This window comes from Primulina tabacum, chromosome 7 (assembly GCF_025594145.1).
Source record: "Primulina tabacum isolate GXHZ01 chromosome 7, ASM2559414v2, whole genome shotgun sequence".
Classification (NCBI taxonomy): domain Eukaryota; kingdom Viridiplantae; phylum Streptophyta; class Magnoliopsida; order Lamiales; family Gesneriaceae; genus Primulina; species Primulina tabacum.
The window spans coordinates 11,469,591-11,486,361 of record NC_134556.1 but is presented as its reverse complement, the minus strand read 5'-3'; the positions used below and the strand labels follow the sequence as shown (position 1 = coordinate 11,486,361).

General features: G+C 34.7%; 1 protein-coding gene across 2 annotated transcripts; it reads right to left on the bottom strand.

Annotated features, from left to right (window-relative positions):
- Positions 1-11,319: 11,319 nt before the first annotated feature.
- LOC142551146 (tubby-like F-box protein 6) lies at positions 11,320-14,232 on the bottom strand. Of its 2 annotated transcripts, XM_075660208.1 has the most exons (6): positions 13,503-14,232; positions 12,974-13,061; positions 12,752-12,881; positions 12,260-12,430; positions 11,689-12,168; positions 11,320-11,599 (listed from the first exon to the last, which is right to left on the bottom strand). In XM_075660208.1, exons 1-5 carry the CDS (start codon positions 13,821-13,823, stop codon positions 11,697-11,699), a joined length of 1,182 nt encoding a protein of 393 aa, XP_075516323.1. In that variant the 5' UTR covers positions 13,824-14,232; the 3' UTR covers positions 11,320-11,599; positions 11,689-11,696. The 2 variants fall into 2 exon arrangements, with proteins under 2 accessions (XP_075516323.1, XP_075516324.1); XM_075660209.1 differs by lacking the exon at positions 12,260-12,430.
- Positions 14,233-16,771: the final 2,539 nt, after the last annotated feature.

Sequence of the window (16,771 nt, the reverse complement as noted above, 5' to 3'; positions counted from 1 at the left end):
TCGAACCACCTAAATTTTAAGTCTATCGCTTATCTGAGTAACCATGATCTTGTAACTGGTTTTGCCCAAAATAGATTTTTCAAAGGATAAAATTTTTTCAGCGTGTCAGTTTGGTAAGCAAGTAAGATCTTCATTTAAAAACAAAAGGAGTAAATCATCCTCCAGATGCTTAGAACTGCTGCATATGTATCTTTTTGGTCCCATACCAGACATGAGTTTAGGGAGACTGAAATACATCTTGGTGATCGTTGATGATTTTTCAAGATTTACTTGAGTTATCTTTTTAAAATCAAAAGACCAAACTGCTGCACAACTGATTAAACTTTTCAAAAAATTATTAAATGAAAAATCAGTTGGTATTGATAGAATGAGGTCTGATCGAGGGATTGAATTAATCAATCAAAGTCTTTCAAGATTTTTAGAAAATACTGGGATCAAGCATGAGCTCTCAGCAGCTAGAACAACTCAGCAAAATGGTGTAGCTGAGAGAAGAAATAGAACCCTTAAAGAAGTTGCTAGAACAATGCTTGCTGTTTCTGGTATTTCTCAGAGGTTTTGGACAAAAGCAGTAAATCAGGTTTTTATTGCTGAACCTTTTAGGTTGTCAGATACACAAATCAGTTGAAGTTTTAGGGCTATAACCAATTTCATACCTTTTAGCGTTGTTCTTATTTTCAATAGGCTGTTCAACTGGTCTACTCAACTCAGGTTTTTCTTGTACCATAGCTGATTTGACAAAGTGAATATATTTTCCTTTGCCCATGTTCAGTTTTGGCTGAGTATCACTGGTAAAAGTTTCATCATGATTGCTAAAACCTAGAACAATTTTATCGGTAACTTATTTTTGCATATCTTGCATTTCAGTTAGTGTAACTGATGATTTATTCTATGTCTGAATAAGCTCAGTTTGCTTTGAATTCTCAAGCATTAACTGCTGAATCATAGATTGATTCTTGCTTCTTTCAGCATTCCGCTCAGCAATCTCCCGTTTAAGAATCAACAGTTCAACTGATTCATCAGTTTCAGTTTTATCGTCATTGGGATCAGTTTTCTTTGCTTTGGCCTTCTTAACTGATAGAGCTAGCTTGTGATACTCGTTGACCATGTCATGTAATGTAGAAATAAGTGCATCACGTGTAAAGTCATTTGAACTAAAATCGAATATCTGATCACTGGTTGATTCTAGTTCTGTGTCATCAGCCATCAGACACTTGACTTCCTCATCATCACTGGAGCTGCTCAAGCTCTCAGGTTTTGATTCATCGCTGTCAGATTTAGCCCACTTGGATTTACTTTCTTCAGTTAGAAGAACTTCGTGTTTCTTTCTGAATGATTTCTTATCATCTTTGGTTCTTCTCCTATACTCATGAGATTTCTTTCCTTTCTCAGCTGATACTCGACTATCCTTCTTTGGCTTAGGACGGTCAGCAATGAAGTGTCCAGATTTGCCACAGTTGTAGCAAGCATTTGGTTCTTCCTTGGTGTTATTCCTCTGATATTGTCTTTGAAAGGAGCCTTGATTTCTTCTCACGAATCTTCCAAATTTTTTGACAAATAATGACATCGTGTCATTGCTTAACTGATCAACAGTTTTTTCAACTATCCCAGTTGGTTCCAGTTTGACAGCACTAAGAGCTGTTGTAGCTGCTGGTGTGGAAGGTTCTCCTTCTCTAGTTTGCAACTCGAACTCGTAGGCTTTTAGAACAGCAATTAGGTCATGAAGTTCGACCTTATTTAGGTCTTTTGATTCTTGCATGACCATGGTCTTAACATCCCATTCTTTGGGAAGACCTCGAACAACCTTCAGTGCAACTTCTTTATTTGAATACACATTTCCAAGTGCATTCAGTTTGTTCATTATGCCAATGATTCTTTCATCATATTCGTGCATAGATTCACCAATCTTCATTTTAATATTGTCGAATTTTTGAACAGCTACTGAAAGTTTATTTTCTTTGGTTTGCTCATTGCCTTTGCAGAGCTAAATCAACTTCTCCTAGATTTCTTTTACAGTTCTGCACATCTTTATTTTGCTGAAAGTGATTTTATTCAGCGTTTTGTACAAGATATCTTTGGCTAAGTTGTCCAGATCTGTTTTTCTCTTGTCCTCTGCTGTCCATTCTTCTCTTGGCTTTTCAATGAGATGGGGTGCATCATCAGTTATGGCAACAACAATATTTTCTTTCGGTATTCTCATGGGTCCGTCAGTAATGACATACCACATGTCATCATCTTGTACAACTAGATGAGTATGCATCCTAATCTTCCAGTCAACAAACTCTTCTCTTGAGAACATAGGAATTTTGTTGAAGGAAGACATGATGATCAGATTTTTTAGGTAGGAATATTCAAGAACGAGATTCAACCTGGCTTTGATACCACTTGATACGATAGGTTGTAGGTGAAAGTGTGTTTAGAAAGGAGGGTTGAATAACATTAGGTAATTATATCACCTTTTCGAATAGTGAGTCAGTTTAGTGATAAACTGAACTCGAGAAACTTGTTATGTCAATATCAATCAGTTAACTAATGAAAGTACGGAAATAAACTGACTGATAGATAGAATACAACTGAAATTAAGAGACGAGATTTATGGATGTTCTGATATTTCAATCACTCCTACGTCACCCCTTCTATCTATAAGATAGGATATTCACTAAAAGACTTTGATCAATGCAAGACTTGTTCAGACCCCCTTCAGTTTTGGACTTAATAATGTCAAGCTGAAACTCTTAGTTTCAATGTAGTTTATCAGTTCTCAACTGATCTAAAACTACTTAGCACAACTGATCTCTTTAAGATCGAATAATACAACGATATATATTTGTGCTTATAAGCTCAATGTATAGCCCTTGAATGCTATGAATATATACGCTAAGTGTGAGATTTTTAAATCTTAGCATATGAATAGAAAGATTTGTGAGGATTTCATCAGAATAACAACTTGGTTCTATATATCACTTGTTTTCTCAGTTTCTCTTCTCGGTTATTTATAGACTTTGCTTCCAACGATAACAATAAGTGCGTTTGAATCTTTCTATCCATTCTATGCCACGTCAATATCCTTCTGACAGTCGTACACTGTAGCTTTGCTGTTATGCGGCGTTCCCACTACATGTTACAGTCTGCTTTTGTACAGTTGTCGGTTGATAGTTACATTCATATACTGATGACGTGTCAAACTGATATGTCAAACTATTATATCAGTTTGACACAGCAGATAGAACTGGCTGATAGATCACAACTGATTGCAGAAAGACTGATCAGTTCCAACTGATCATCCAGTCAACTACACAATTCAGTTAGCTTAGTTCAGTTGCCTTGTCTGCGCACTAATCTTCTGTTAGGCAACTAACAGTTTGTGTATATTTTGGATCAGTTCTAATCAGTCTTCTTGATCAATTAGTTCAATATTTATTCGCTCTGTTTTTCAAACTTACGAAATTAAGTTTCTAACAGGAACTTACCAAGGAATGATCAACATTGGAAAATTGGAAGTTCATATCAAAAGAATTCCAAGAAAAGAACCAGATCGATTGGTTCTTGGGCTAGAGTTTCTTAAGTAACATAAACCATGGAAACGTCTAGAATATGGAATGTAGTTTATGGCTGAGGATAAAATGTGGAAAATTCAATGACCTCAAGCCCATTCTAGATATACATTCCAGTAAGAATGTTATACGAACAATATAAGGTAGAAAATTTTGCTGATTGTATTGATTCATGCACTGGAATCTGTAAAAGATGAGTCTTTCCAAATAATTTGGAAGAAGATTTATCTAAGATTGCTGGAAGAAATTTCTCTAAAAGGATTTTAATCTTATGTAAAGGGAGTAAAATGACAGAAATAGTGATTGGAGGTGCTGGACAAACACCTTGGTATAAGAAAATTGACAATTCAATTTTGTAGCAAGCGTGGTGATGAAGGAAAACTTTTGAACCCAAAAATGAAGGATTATAGACGGTTTGGAGAAAAAAATACTCCAATTAAGAACAGATAAACAACTCTAACCAGAAGAAATATAATGCTTCGAGATAGCTCTACATCAGAATGAGGTAGAGTTTGAATCAAGGGTATAATTAGAAGATGTCAAGAAGAGGATCAAAGAAAATTACAATGAAGATCCCTTGGCATGGTAGGATAAAAATCAACTCAAAGCTTGCCTTAAAATCAAGGAAGGTAAAGAGTATGAATCTGTCCGATGCAAGCCTATTCCAATTAACATAATTGATCAAAGGGATATACAAATCATAATCAAGGAACATCTAGACCTTGGTTTGATCAAAGCATAATTTCACCATACAGCAGCCCATGTTTCTTGTAAGAAATCATGGTGAAATAAAAATGAAAAAAATCAGTTTAATTATTAATTACCAAGAAATTAATAAAATTTTGGAGTTTGATGGGTATTTTCTACTAACAGAGAACATCTAATTAGCTGCATACACAATGCAAAGATATTGAAAGATCGGTTCTAACACCTGCGAGGGTGCTTCAAACACAATATTTTCCATGAGCTTCAAAAGCTCGTGTTCTAAGAATGTAAACACCGATAAATTAGATCGAGTTTGATTTTAAAACAAGCGGAAAATACCCGAAATAGTTCTTCGTTAGCAAAGTTGATTAATATAAAGCCTTTTCCTTGTGTGGACTGAATAACTGAAATAAGAGATATCAGTTCTTACATGTATCAGTTCAGTTATGGTGAGAACTGAACCGATAATAGCTCGAACTGATCAAATCAGTTTGAAAACAGTAGTTAAACAGTTAAGTACACAAGATATGTTTATGGATGTTCGGAGACTTCAGCTGCTCCTACATCATCTCTTCTACCACCTCGGATATGATCCACTGGAAGACTTTGATTTATACAACGCCTAGTACAAATCCAATTAGCTTAGAACTTATACTACTGCCTAACTGAACTCCTAGCCTAGACTGAATGCAGCACTTCCCAGCCAACACTTGTTTAACGTCTATGTGTTAAATACTATATACACAAGTTTAATGTCTTTGTGCAAAACTCACTCAACTTATCAATAAGCTTTAATCTATGTATATGTGTAGTGACCCGTTCCAGAATCACCTACTAATCAAGAGCTAAGCATGCAATTAACCTAAAAACAATAATCAGAGATAATTGCGGAAATGGTCAATAAACAATAGTTATACAACCCAATCGAAGTCCAGAATAACTCAAACCAAAATATACGGTACAACCATATTGAATAAAAACAGTATTGATAAACTAAATCAACTGGCTACTCAACGTCTTCCTCTTCCTCCTGAGCCATCCAACCTGAGATCTGCCCCGTGGGAAATGGGGTGTCCAAGATGAACAAAACCGAGGACATGAGCGATAAGAACGCCCAGTACAAAAGCATGAGTATACAAACCTATATGACATACACATGCTATGATATGATACCAGGGTAGTCAAGAAACAGGAATCACAAAAGATCTCAACATGCTTAGTCTAGAGACGCCAAGTGGATAGTGCCGCGTGGTACTCCTCTGGGTCACTATGTCACGCCCCGAGTCCGAAGCATCGGTGACATCCCGCATTGTTTAACAATTACTTGAAAACAATTAAGACTCGTATCGAAATGCCAAAAATCAGTCTTTTTCATAAATTAAACATTGTCTTTACATTGACAATAGAATTTAAAAATACATCAGAGTTTCAAATAGCGAAAACGAAAGGAAAGCAAAATTCTTGAGTTTTGATCTTGATCTTCGATTCACCAACCCCAGAAAGCATCTTGCTCTTCCTCATTCAGTTGCTCCTCGTTTTTATCTGAAATTTGTAAGGGATGAGTGTTTTGGGAAACACTAAGCAAGTGGGGGTCGATCGATTCCAAAGATACATATAGAACTTAGTTTTCTTAAAACGTCCTTTTAACAGACTTTCAAAAATTAATATTCTTAACTTATCATGACAGAAGCGAATCGAATAATGACAGAATTTATCAGATGATTCAGAGCAATTCAGAAACAGATCAATCAAACGGACACAACGCTGTTACTCATCTCATTTCCTATGGTCAAATTGTCCCCAATATGTTAGTCCTCTAAGGGGTGAGGCCAGAACATGGTTTTATACCCACCAATGGGGGCCAGAACAGAACTACAATTCTCGTCCCATTTCAAATCGAATCGTAACAGTGCAACAGAATTCAAAAGTAACAGACAGAACTTTTCAGAGTTTCAAATTTCATAGTTTTCATACAGACACAGCGGAACCAAAGATTTCGAAGCATAGAAGAAACACATAATCTATCGAAATTTTAAACAGAACATACCAATAATTTCGAAAAAGGGACACACCTTCATGTATGTCGCGTTATTTATATCAAAGTTTAAAAATACAACAAAATATTTAACAAAAGCCCACTTACCGCTTTTTGAAGTAGATTTGAAAATTCAGACTTTGACACGCACTTGACTCTCGAAAGTTTGACATCACCTCGACTTAATTTTGACAAAAGGGGTCTTCGATCCGACAGCACTTTGACGCAAAGTTTCAGCGCCGGGCCATACGAATTTTCCTCCTTTCTTCCTTGCTTACTTGGCCGAAAATTTGGGAGAGTGAGGAGAAGGGAAAACCGAAATTTGAGAGGTGTTTTTGAAGTGTTTTCCATTCAACCCTTAAGTGCTATTTATAGAGAAATTTCAGCCTTTTGAATACCCCATGGCCGAAACTTAGGATCCAAGTTTAGTCATAATTGTAGTCCCACAATCCCATGCATTCCTCAAATCCAAGACTAGTCATAATTACAGTCCAAAATCCCATGCATTCTTCAAGAGTCACCTTGAACTTTTCAAGGGTTATTTCTTACACCTTGAATTTGTCCTAACCCTTAGCTCATCCCTTAGCTTCTACCTTGGTTTTCTCAAAGGTTGCTTCTTGCATAATAAGTTTGTCCAATTCCTTGGCTCATCTTTTAGCTTCCTTTTTAGTCTTGTTAGGACAAGCTTGGTTGAGCTTCTTTGAGCTGAAAGATCGAGTCCTTGAGCTGGGGTTTTACTCCTCCCGTGACAATACTTTGATGGATGCGATTACTTGTAGCTTGGCCTCCTGTTGAGTTAATCTTTGAGCTTTGAAGCTATTTCTTCGAGTTAAGTTAGCTGAAATCTAAGTTAATGTTCAAGTTATCTAGTTGGAACGAAAATTTTAGAGCTTAGTTTGAGTTAAACTTCAAGTTCGTATTACTTACTTGATTCGCCTTGAATCGTAAAATCCCGGGTTCTCACACACTACATCCACTACAAGATCAGACGTTGACCTAAAATGTCCCGGATCACCAAAGTCCTCCCGACTCGTCGGCCACTGTGTACTCTCGGTGTCCATGCGTCCACAAGACAGGGCTGAGAGGCCCCACAAGATATAGCTTATCTTGAAAGGGATACAACTCAACAGTAAAGGCTATCTCGAAGGAGATACGGCTCAACATGAAATGCAACATGCATCATAAATCGTGACATAATAGCATGCATCATATGACATAAATCAATGCATCAAATAATCATGCAACACATATAAGAATGTATACTTGACCAGGATATCTCGGATAGTACTTTCGTACCTCTATCACTACAATCCTAATCCACAGGAAAAACCAGAACAACCAGGTCTAGTCCAAGCCTATACATCAAGTGAAAACCATCGCTAAAACGTATCTACCAGACGTAACTAGAGTATCAAATACTCCTGAAATAATAATGATACAATTCCAAATTTTCGTCTGTCGTCAGCCTGCTGATGACGATGCTCTGAGTTCAACCTGTCCAAGTTCGAACAGTTCGTTCCCTGACAGCTTCGTTCCCTAGCTGCCCTGTACGGACTACTCTGTTCTGTCCGGACTGCTCTGCTCTGTCCGGACTGCTCAGATCTGTCGGGACTGCTCTGCTTTGCCCGGACTGCTCTACTCTGACTTGCTCGGACTGCTCTGCTCTGTCCGGACTCACTAGGACGGCCAGGACTTGCACTAAAAACACACAGTACCCCTTCACAGTGATAAATCCTATGGTCTATTTATAGACCTCAGTTCGGGACTCCCGAGCCCTTTCATGCATGGACGTGTCAACCCAATGCCATGCACTTCGACACCTGCCCGGACACCTGTCACTCGGCCACATGCATCAAGACACCTCTCCCGACTTGTGACACGTTACTGAACACCTCAGCTCACTATCTCGACCTCCATCTTAGCTCCCTAACTAGCATACCAGTTCAGAATTATTCCCTAGCACCAGCTCGGTTCAGACATATGCCTTAGCACCAGTTCGGACTTATTCCATAGCACCAGCTCAGTTCGGACATATTCCCTAGCACCAGCTTGGTTCGGACATATTCCCTAGCACCAGCTCGGTTCGGACACTTCTGCTCATCCATGTCTGTTCAGCCACTACCTAGGCTGCCATGACTTTTGAAATCAGGTATGGCTTCTGAAAATCAACTATGGCGGTTCCAATGTCAATTAACACATGATTTACTTAATTAAAGACACTTAATCATGTTTAATTAACTTAGTAGAATTCGGGCTACTACAATATGTGAGTGATTGTGTGTGAGTGTGTGAGAACTGATCTATGAATACAACATGAAAGTGTTCTAATACACTGAGCGAATTATGTTTCTAATCTAAGATAATAACACGTTGAAGTGTTCCTTCGAATCTGGGTTGATTGCTTCTTGTAAGCATATATATGTTGAGCGTGCCCTTCTACTCTTCTTATTATTTACACACACGCCTTTTTTGTTGATGGCCTTGATCTTGTATTATAGAGGTTTCGTGACCGTACATCAATGACTCAACAAATATGTTCGTTGCAATTTAATCTATTCCTCGATATTAGTGATTTGTCCTTTCTGACAGTCATTCTGGAACGTCTTGACTTTAAGCTCTGCTGCAACGTTCATTATTGTCCTTTTACTGAACAATTGCTTTCGTTAATGCGCATAGTTGGATTCCACTTAAATAAACTTGTCATGTTCTGCAAAATGGTCGGCTCCTAACTGATGTTCTGAACTGATCAGTTGAACTGGTGTGGTGAAATGAGTTGACTCGTCAGCTAAACTGATTTCACTGATTCAGTAGTACTGGTCAGCTGGGCTCTTCATCAGTTGAGCTCTTCATCAGCTGGCAGGGCTTCTGAAGTCTTCTGCTGAATTACCTATCAGCTGGAAAATCAGTTGAACTGGTCTTTGATAGATCAGTTGAACTGATTCATTTTGGGAAATCAGTTGGTGCTTTTAGTTTGCGTCTCAATAGCTTCAGTTTAGGCTCAGTATGTTTCGAATTGAACTACTTTACTATATACCCTGAGGTAGGAAACGAAACTGGGTTGTGTTAGTACTGTTGAAGGAATCTGCGTCAGAAACCATCGGTTGCGATTGTGTGGTTGAGCTGTGAGGAGCAGTCTGTAGAACTCGGTGGATATAATCCGACGGCACTCTGGTCGAAAAAGGTAAATTATTCAATTTATTATACGGAAGCATTATGAGCCATTTAAAAAAATAATCGATCATCTGAATATGGTATATAGGCTGAAAACCTTACGTAGCTGTATATCTTGAGGCTATACGCCTTTAAGAACATGCTCGATAGGTAAAATAATGCCACGTACCATAATTATGAAGAGTAAGGGTAACTTGGAAAATTTTGTAAAAAAAATTGGGGCAGTTAAAACAAAGATTTGAGGGGATGATGAGTAAAGAAAAAGTTGAGTGTGGAGATGGGGATTTATTGTAAAGTTGCCCATATATTATAGGCATGATTATTTAATTAAATTGTATGCCTAAAAAGTTAAAATCAATAATTAATCAAAACCTAAATATATAATGCCTGAAAAAGATATTAATGAACAACTAAAAGATACGGAAGTTATTTATACTATAAAAATATATATATAAGACATAATCTTTATAATAAATATAAATTATAACGATTATTTATTAGCATTTGTCAAAATATTAAAATTTTTATACGTGATATTTTAATATTTTATTTAATTATTTTGAAATCAAATTAACTAATTCAAAAATACAAAAAAATTAATAAAATTTTACTTTTTTGTTAAAAATCATACCGGTAGTTTATAATTGATATTTAATATTTATTGATGAGTTTATTTGATTTTATTTGATATTTACATTATATTCTTATTTAAATGTGTATTTCATTATATACGTCGATTTATTTATTATTTTTGTATTTAACAATAAATTACATCAATGTAGTCTACAAAAAATCGATTTTGATATAAAATTAATTATCTATTATATATAATTCTAAAAATAAAAAATAAAAAAATTATGTATAAAGTTAAATATTATTTAAATATAACATTACGAGTTATATTTTACTATTAATATTATTATTTCATTAGTTTTGATATTGTTCCCATGAGACATGAAAGTTATTTTTTACTATAAAAAATATATGACATAATTCTTATAATAAATACAAATTATAATAATCATTCATTAACATATATCAAAATTAATCAATCAAAATATTAAATCTTTTACATGTGATATTTTAATATCTTTATTTAATTATTTTTAAATCAACAAATTAGTACAACAAATACAAAAAATAGTTTTTTTAAATGGAAGTTTATTTTTTAGTTACATTTCAAATTTTTAAAGTGAAATTAATATCGGAAGTTTAAATTTTATATTTAATAATTATTGTATTAATTTATTTGATATTTACAATATATTCTTATTTAAATGTGTATTTCATTACATATGTTGATTTATTTATTATTTTAAAATTATATTTAACAAGAAATTAATAGTCAGTGATAAAATCTACAAAAGATCAGTTCTGATATAAATTAATTATATATGATAAAGAATTCTAAAAACAACAGTTGTTAAGAGTTTAAATATTATTTAAATTGAATATTATAAATTATATTTTATTATCAATTTTATTATTTCATTAATTTGATTAATTAATCACAAGTATTTTAAATTGATAATTATTTATCATTAATTTACTTTAATTATGTAAATTATGATTTATGTATTAATAAAATCTATAATTTAATTAATTTTTAGGTTATTACGATAGAATAGTTTCAACAACTTAATTTTATTTTGAGAAACAATTTTAAAAATAATTATATAAATTTATAATTAATTTATTTGTTTGATATAACAAAAAATTAAACTCAGATAAATAACAAAATGATTCAAATTATTTTTTTAGAAAATCAAAATTTTAATTTTTATTATATAATTGATATTTACGTACCTCGTCCGTGTCCGTGTTTCATGTCAGTGTAAAAAAAATCCTAAACTGAACTACATGCATAAAATATTTGGATGTTACATCCCATAGTCAGAAAAACTTGAAATAAATTTATACAGATTACGAATGGAAGAAACAAATCTCCGAGCCGAAAAATTTGAGTAAAACTTCCTATTTTCCAAATCATTCACATCCATATTTAATTTTGTTCTACAAAGCAAATCAAAGCTTTTATTACAGCAAACTAAACTTGTAAAACATACGAAATGAGATGATGTCTTGTTCAGTTGTTCCTGTCTCCTGCCAGAACTTGACTGTGCGAAGAACAAGATATCTGCACCGATTATCAATATACCAAATATCAAGATCCTTGTATATACATACGTGTACAAGAAGATAAATGCAGGAAATTTAGATGCATACCAGCTGAATTATTCACAAGCAATTTTCGTGTCGAAGTTGCTAAGACATATGGCAAAAGCCTGGAAAGCTGATATTGGAAACCGGTAGTCCATGGTGAACACATCTTTCCCGACTTTTCCGAACTGAAGGATGACCTTACCATGTTCCGGTCCAACTTGCCCATTTTCTGGAGAAGCAACCAACTGAAAGTTTTTTACTGATGCAACAGTGACGCGACCATGAAAGTTCAGACACCAGCACTGGAGCTGCTCATGCCATCTGGGAGCTTTATTCCTCAAAATCAGTGAACCATCTCCTTTGCTACTGGAAGATCCAGATGATGTTTTATCCATGTAGTTTGATTTAGAACGAAAAAATGGGAATGAAGGATGGGACTCGAGACTGGCGATTGGAAAATACATCTGAGTGGGACCAACTCCTCCAAGTCTAATTGCAGAAGCGGGAATCGCATCCATAATACAATGCATTCTTCTTGGCCCTCTGTTTACAAAAATAAGATTAATTGGACTAAAGAGTACAATTTTACCTTAAATGCCAATAAATCATGCAACAATAGACATTTTCTTCTTACCTAGCTCCCAGTACATTCAACTCATATGAGATGTGAGCTACCGGATAGTTGCCAGTAGTAACTCGTGAATATGTTTGTTTTGAGAGAGTGGGCTGACTTTTTGACATTTTGGGTTCAGAATGATGGGACAAAACATTGTACACAATAAACTTTGTTCCCAAGAAATTAGATCTGGAAAAATAAAAACCTTGAGTCTTTTATAAAAGACAAGAATTGTAAAGCACTAAGCGTCTGCCAGATAGTAAAGTTTTACTTTTAGCTCAAGCCTTTTGTAATGCAGGAGTCCAAGTGTCACGTTTTACTCACTATACTGTATAGGTAGACATATACAGGACATTCCCAAGCAATCTTTTCCCCAAAATCTTTCTAATTTGCAGCTTGTGGGAGGGAATAAAAAATGTGACCTTGACTCTGATTTTAATTGCATGACTGAGCACTTGATCCAATAAATTTTGATATTCGTATTACTCAAGCTCAAGAAGTAAACTGCACCTTAATTTTCCCACATATGCGCTCCTTCCTTTCTGCATATCATTGACATGTAGTGAGATAACGTAATCAGTACATGTGGCTCGTCTACACTTACGAGCAGCAAGAAGAAACTTGCCATCATCAGCCAGCGCTGCCACACACAGCAAACATAGAAATCTAGGTGAACGATGTGTACCTAGAAACAGTCAGCGACACAAAGTTGAGAATATAACAGCTACGTACCTTGACTTAAACTTGCAAAAAGATTATATGTTTGTGTGTCGCGGTTCCGCTTTATAAAACACTGAAAAATAGACTCCCTCGGGCCAGGCTGCAAGAACAGAAAAGAGTTACTTTAAGCAACGTCCAAAGTCGAATCCCAATCTCGGTCACCATCCCCCTACGACCAGAAATTAAAATTCTATACATGGAAAAATACATCCAAATATAAGCTTTTATCTCTAGATGTTACCCTTGTCCACAAAAATCATTATGTTCTGGTGAAAACCGTGAACAAAGTTGGAACAAAAATTACAATCATTTTCTACCAAAGGCATAAGATGATCAAAGCAACATGTCGACATATGGAACTTGCAATCCACACTAACATATTTTTCAACTATGAAAAGTTACAACCACACAAAAACTAGTAAAGAAAACTAGAAAACTCAAGAAATCAAACCAACCATGCATAACCAATAATCAAGAGCTAAAGTTACAGAACAAACCAAACAACGAATCAAGAAACAAGATTTATAGCCCAAAACCAGACCTGCTTCACAGAAATTGGAAAAGTGATTCTCCCAGAAATCTCAGGGACTTTAACCAACTCCTTCATCACCTCCCTCCAGCTTCTACACACACCAGCACACGCCACTACGTGCTTTCTCCGGGGCCATTTGGATTCCGACTCCTCGATTCTCATCAACACTTCCCTCAATAGCTCCGGAGGCAAGTCGGACCAAAAACAACAATTTTCCTTCTCATTCTCGCCCGCATGGTTTTTAATTATATCAGATTTTGATTTCTCAATCCCAGCAAACGAGCTGTCCTGGACCACTCTACGTGACCTTGTTTTCAATCCCAGTATCATTGCATAAACTCAATTTCTCTGAATTCATTAACTTTCTAAAAATCCCACCAAAATCAAGTGTGCCTTCTACCTATATTCCTATTCAGTGAAGGGCTTCACAGAGCACAAATGAACAAGACTCAGGCCCTTGGGAAAATCCACGAAGCAACGAACTAATTTTCGTGAAAATTCAAGGGAAAATAAAGATCCCACAAGCACACGACCACTCTGGATCAGAAAAGGGAAAATACAACCAAAAAAAACTGCGCTTGACAGGTGGAAATCCAACATTCAAATTCAGGATTCAGACTTCCTAATTCTTCTCAAAATCTGATGGGAAATGGGATCAAATTGGGTCTGAGAGACAAGAAAATGTTGGTGAGAAGTGATTTCGCTAAGCGAAAGGATTCGCACCAAATTTTTATGGTATTCGTTGAAATATTTAGATATATATCAGATAATATATTCAAGCGGTAAGTGGATATGGATCATCCAGATGGGACCCACTTCAAATAAAAAAATATATATATATATATGTTAATTTAATTGTTCTCTTGCTGATAATTATTGGCTTATTGCACTTCAATAAATGATATTTTAAATTTTTATTTCACTTCTTAATTTCAATTTTGTTTTTAGAAATGATTTACAATTTTATGATTAATAAATAAAAAAATTTGGAAATTAATAATTTTTATCTTGCGAAAAATCCAAATTTGACTTGTGAATAGTGAGCCTAGCTAATTAGACATATAATCAAAATTTTCAACGATAAAATTTGAGTGGAGGAATGTTGAAATGTCGAATCAAAGACTCGATTGTTTATGAGCCATCATTTTTAATAAAACTAAGTCATTAATTTTTGTGGTTAATTATTAGGTACACTTTCGAACAAGTTTTTATTTTCTTGAATTCCTTCGACACCTTATAAGAATTTAAAATTAATTTTTTTTATAATTCGAGACTAGATTATAACAATATCACATATTATTAAGATAAATCTCGTGTGACATACTTTCCCGAAAAATATTAATAAATAGAATCGAACTATTAATATACTTGATGATGTGCTCACATACTCCGTTAAATCAAATAATCTCAACGGGAAATATACGATATTCTTGCTTGTTACGTTGTGGCATAAAGTTGTCATATATTTCATTTTCAAAATCAATGATAGAAATTGACACGAAAACCCACGTTTATGCTAAATTTTAATAAATATCTTCGCTGCGTAGCTGTCGCTACTCGTATAATACTCGGATAATTTTGTAACGTGGGCTCAACCCAAAAGTACCAATTACTTCGTACGTCCCCCAAGCATATCATATCTTCAGAATATACCTTAATTATATATATATACATATTTATTACTATTTTTAATAACTAATTTCCAATCAAAATTTGTGAAGTTTTTATTAGCTTTACAGAAATATTTTCTAAGGAATTGTTTTAACATAAAAAATAAAATATATTAAGATTGAGTGTATCATATTTACGCGTGTGTGCACGTGTTATAACATATATTTATAACATGGAGCGTAATACATTAATTAAACACACAAATAAACTTTAATAAATAAAATAAGAAAAAATAAATAATGCACAAATATTTATACTTGTGTGGTGTCTCAAGACAAAATGATCCACTGAAAAACTTATCAGTTTACAAAAATCAATATTAGTGAACAAATATGTAACGTCTCGAAAATTTGAAGGTACACGTGAATTACATGCATTCAAGTTATCAAACTTCTTGTATGTTTTACTAAATGATTCTAATGCATTAAATGCATGTTTATTGCATGATTATATGTTTTAATTCATGGTTTATTAAATTTTTATTATAAGAGCTTTTAGTAGTTTCGCGCTCGAACGAGGAACGGAGACCGGAGATAATTAAGGAAAAAATATTTTTATTGAATAATTAATTTTAATTATTTAATATGAGGTGTTTTAAATGTATTTTTCGAAAAATGGGCTTTGGTGTATATTTTTACTCGTCGGGGCATATTTTTAACCGATACGCAAAATTTAGCGAATCAGGGGACTTTTCGAGGGTTCAGACAATATTTTCTAAAACGTACCTAAACGAAATATTTTTTGGGAGTTTTAATGGACTTAATGAGTTTATTTTAGTGCTTAATGGGCTCAAAAACCCTTTTAACCCTTTCATTTTTAATCAAGGGTCATTAGTTTATTATTTTATGACTTAAACCTATTAAACTAAACCATAAACCTAACAACACCATGTGGCCGCCCCTCCATCATTTAGTAGCAGCAACCTCACGTGTTTTCTCCAAGGCTTTCAGAAAACTCCTCCCCCTTTCTTCGGTGCTTGTCCAACTCAAAGATATCCAGGTTTTCGAGCGTATAAACGCAAAAGCATTCCATGTATCTATTTTCTCATCATTTATACCAATTATATGCTGATATATATGTACTTGCTTGAGGAATTCCTCAATCTATCATGTGGTTTCATTTTTATAAAGTTTTGACATGAAAAGTGCTTCCTTTTGTTACAAACTCGCATTTTCTTGAATTTTTGTGAAAAGGGCTGCTTATCTACGTTGCTAGGGGGCTGCATATGTGATACCCGGGGCCAAAGAGGGCGGGAGGTGATCGCCAGTGTCATGAGGTTGCACGGAAAATGAGCGGCTCCTGGCAGACTTCTAGGCGGAGGGAACATGAATGAACCGATCTTACAACGGAAGGAGAGGGATTCCAAAACTATTCAGGTATGAGACTGTGTAGTTGAGGAGGGCTTAAAAGACTTGATATGTACTACTTATATCAAGAAGGTGCATCTTCTTTTCGTTAACTCATCACATAAGAATTCCAAAGTTAATCGTTCTTGACTTGGGGCAATTCTGAGATTGGTGACTGTGACGTTTACTAATTTAAAATGTTGCTGAATTTTTATTTTTATTTTTGCAAAGCTCACATTTTCGAAATTAATCATTCAAATA

What these genes read in the sequence shown, in the direction of transcription:
- LOC142551146 (XM_075660208.1), bottom strand. Translation starts at nt 13,823, where the DNA reads ATGATACTGGGATTGAAAACAAGGTCACGTAGAGTGGTCCAGGACAGC. An exon ending in TTCCAATTTCTGTGAAGCAG is followed by an intron (nt 13,062 to 13,502) that starts GTCTGGTTTTGG and finishes CTGTTCTTGCAG; the next exon opens with CCTGGCCCGAGGGAGTCTAT. An exon ending in TTTTGCAAGTTTAAGTCAAG is followed by an intron (nt 12,882 to 12,973) that starts GTACGTAGCTGT and finishes TGTGTGTGGCAG; the next exon opens with CGCTGGCTGATGATGGCAAG.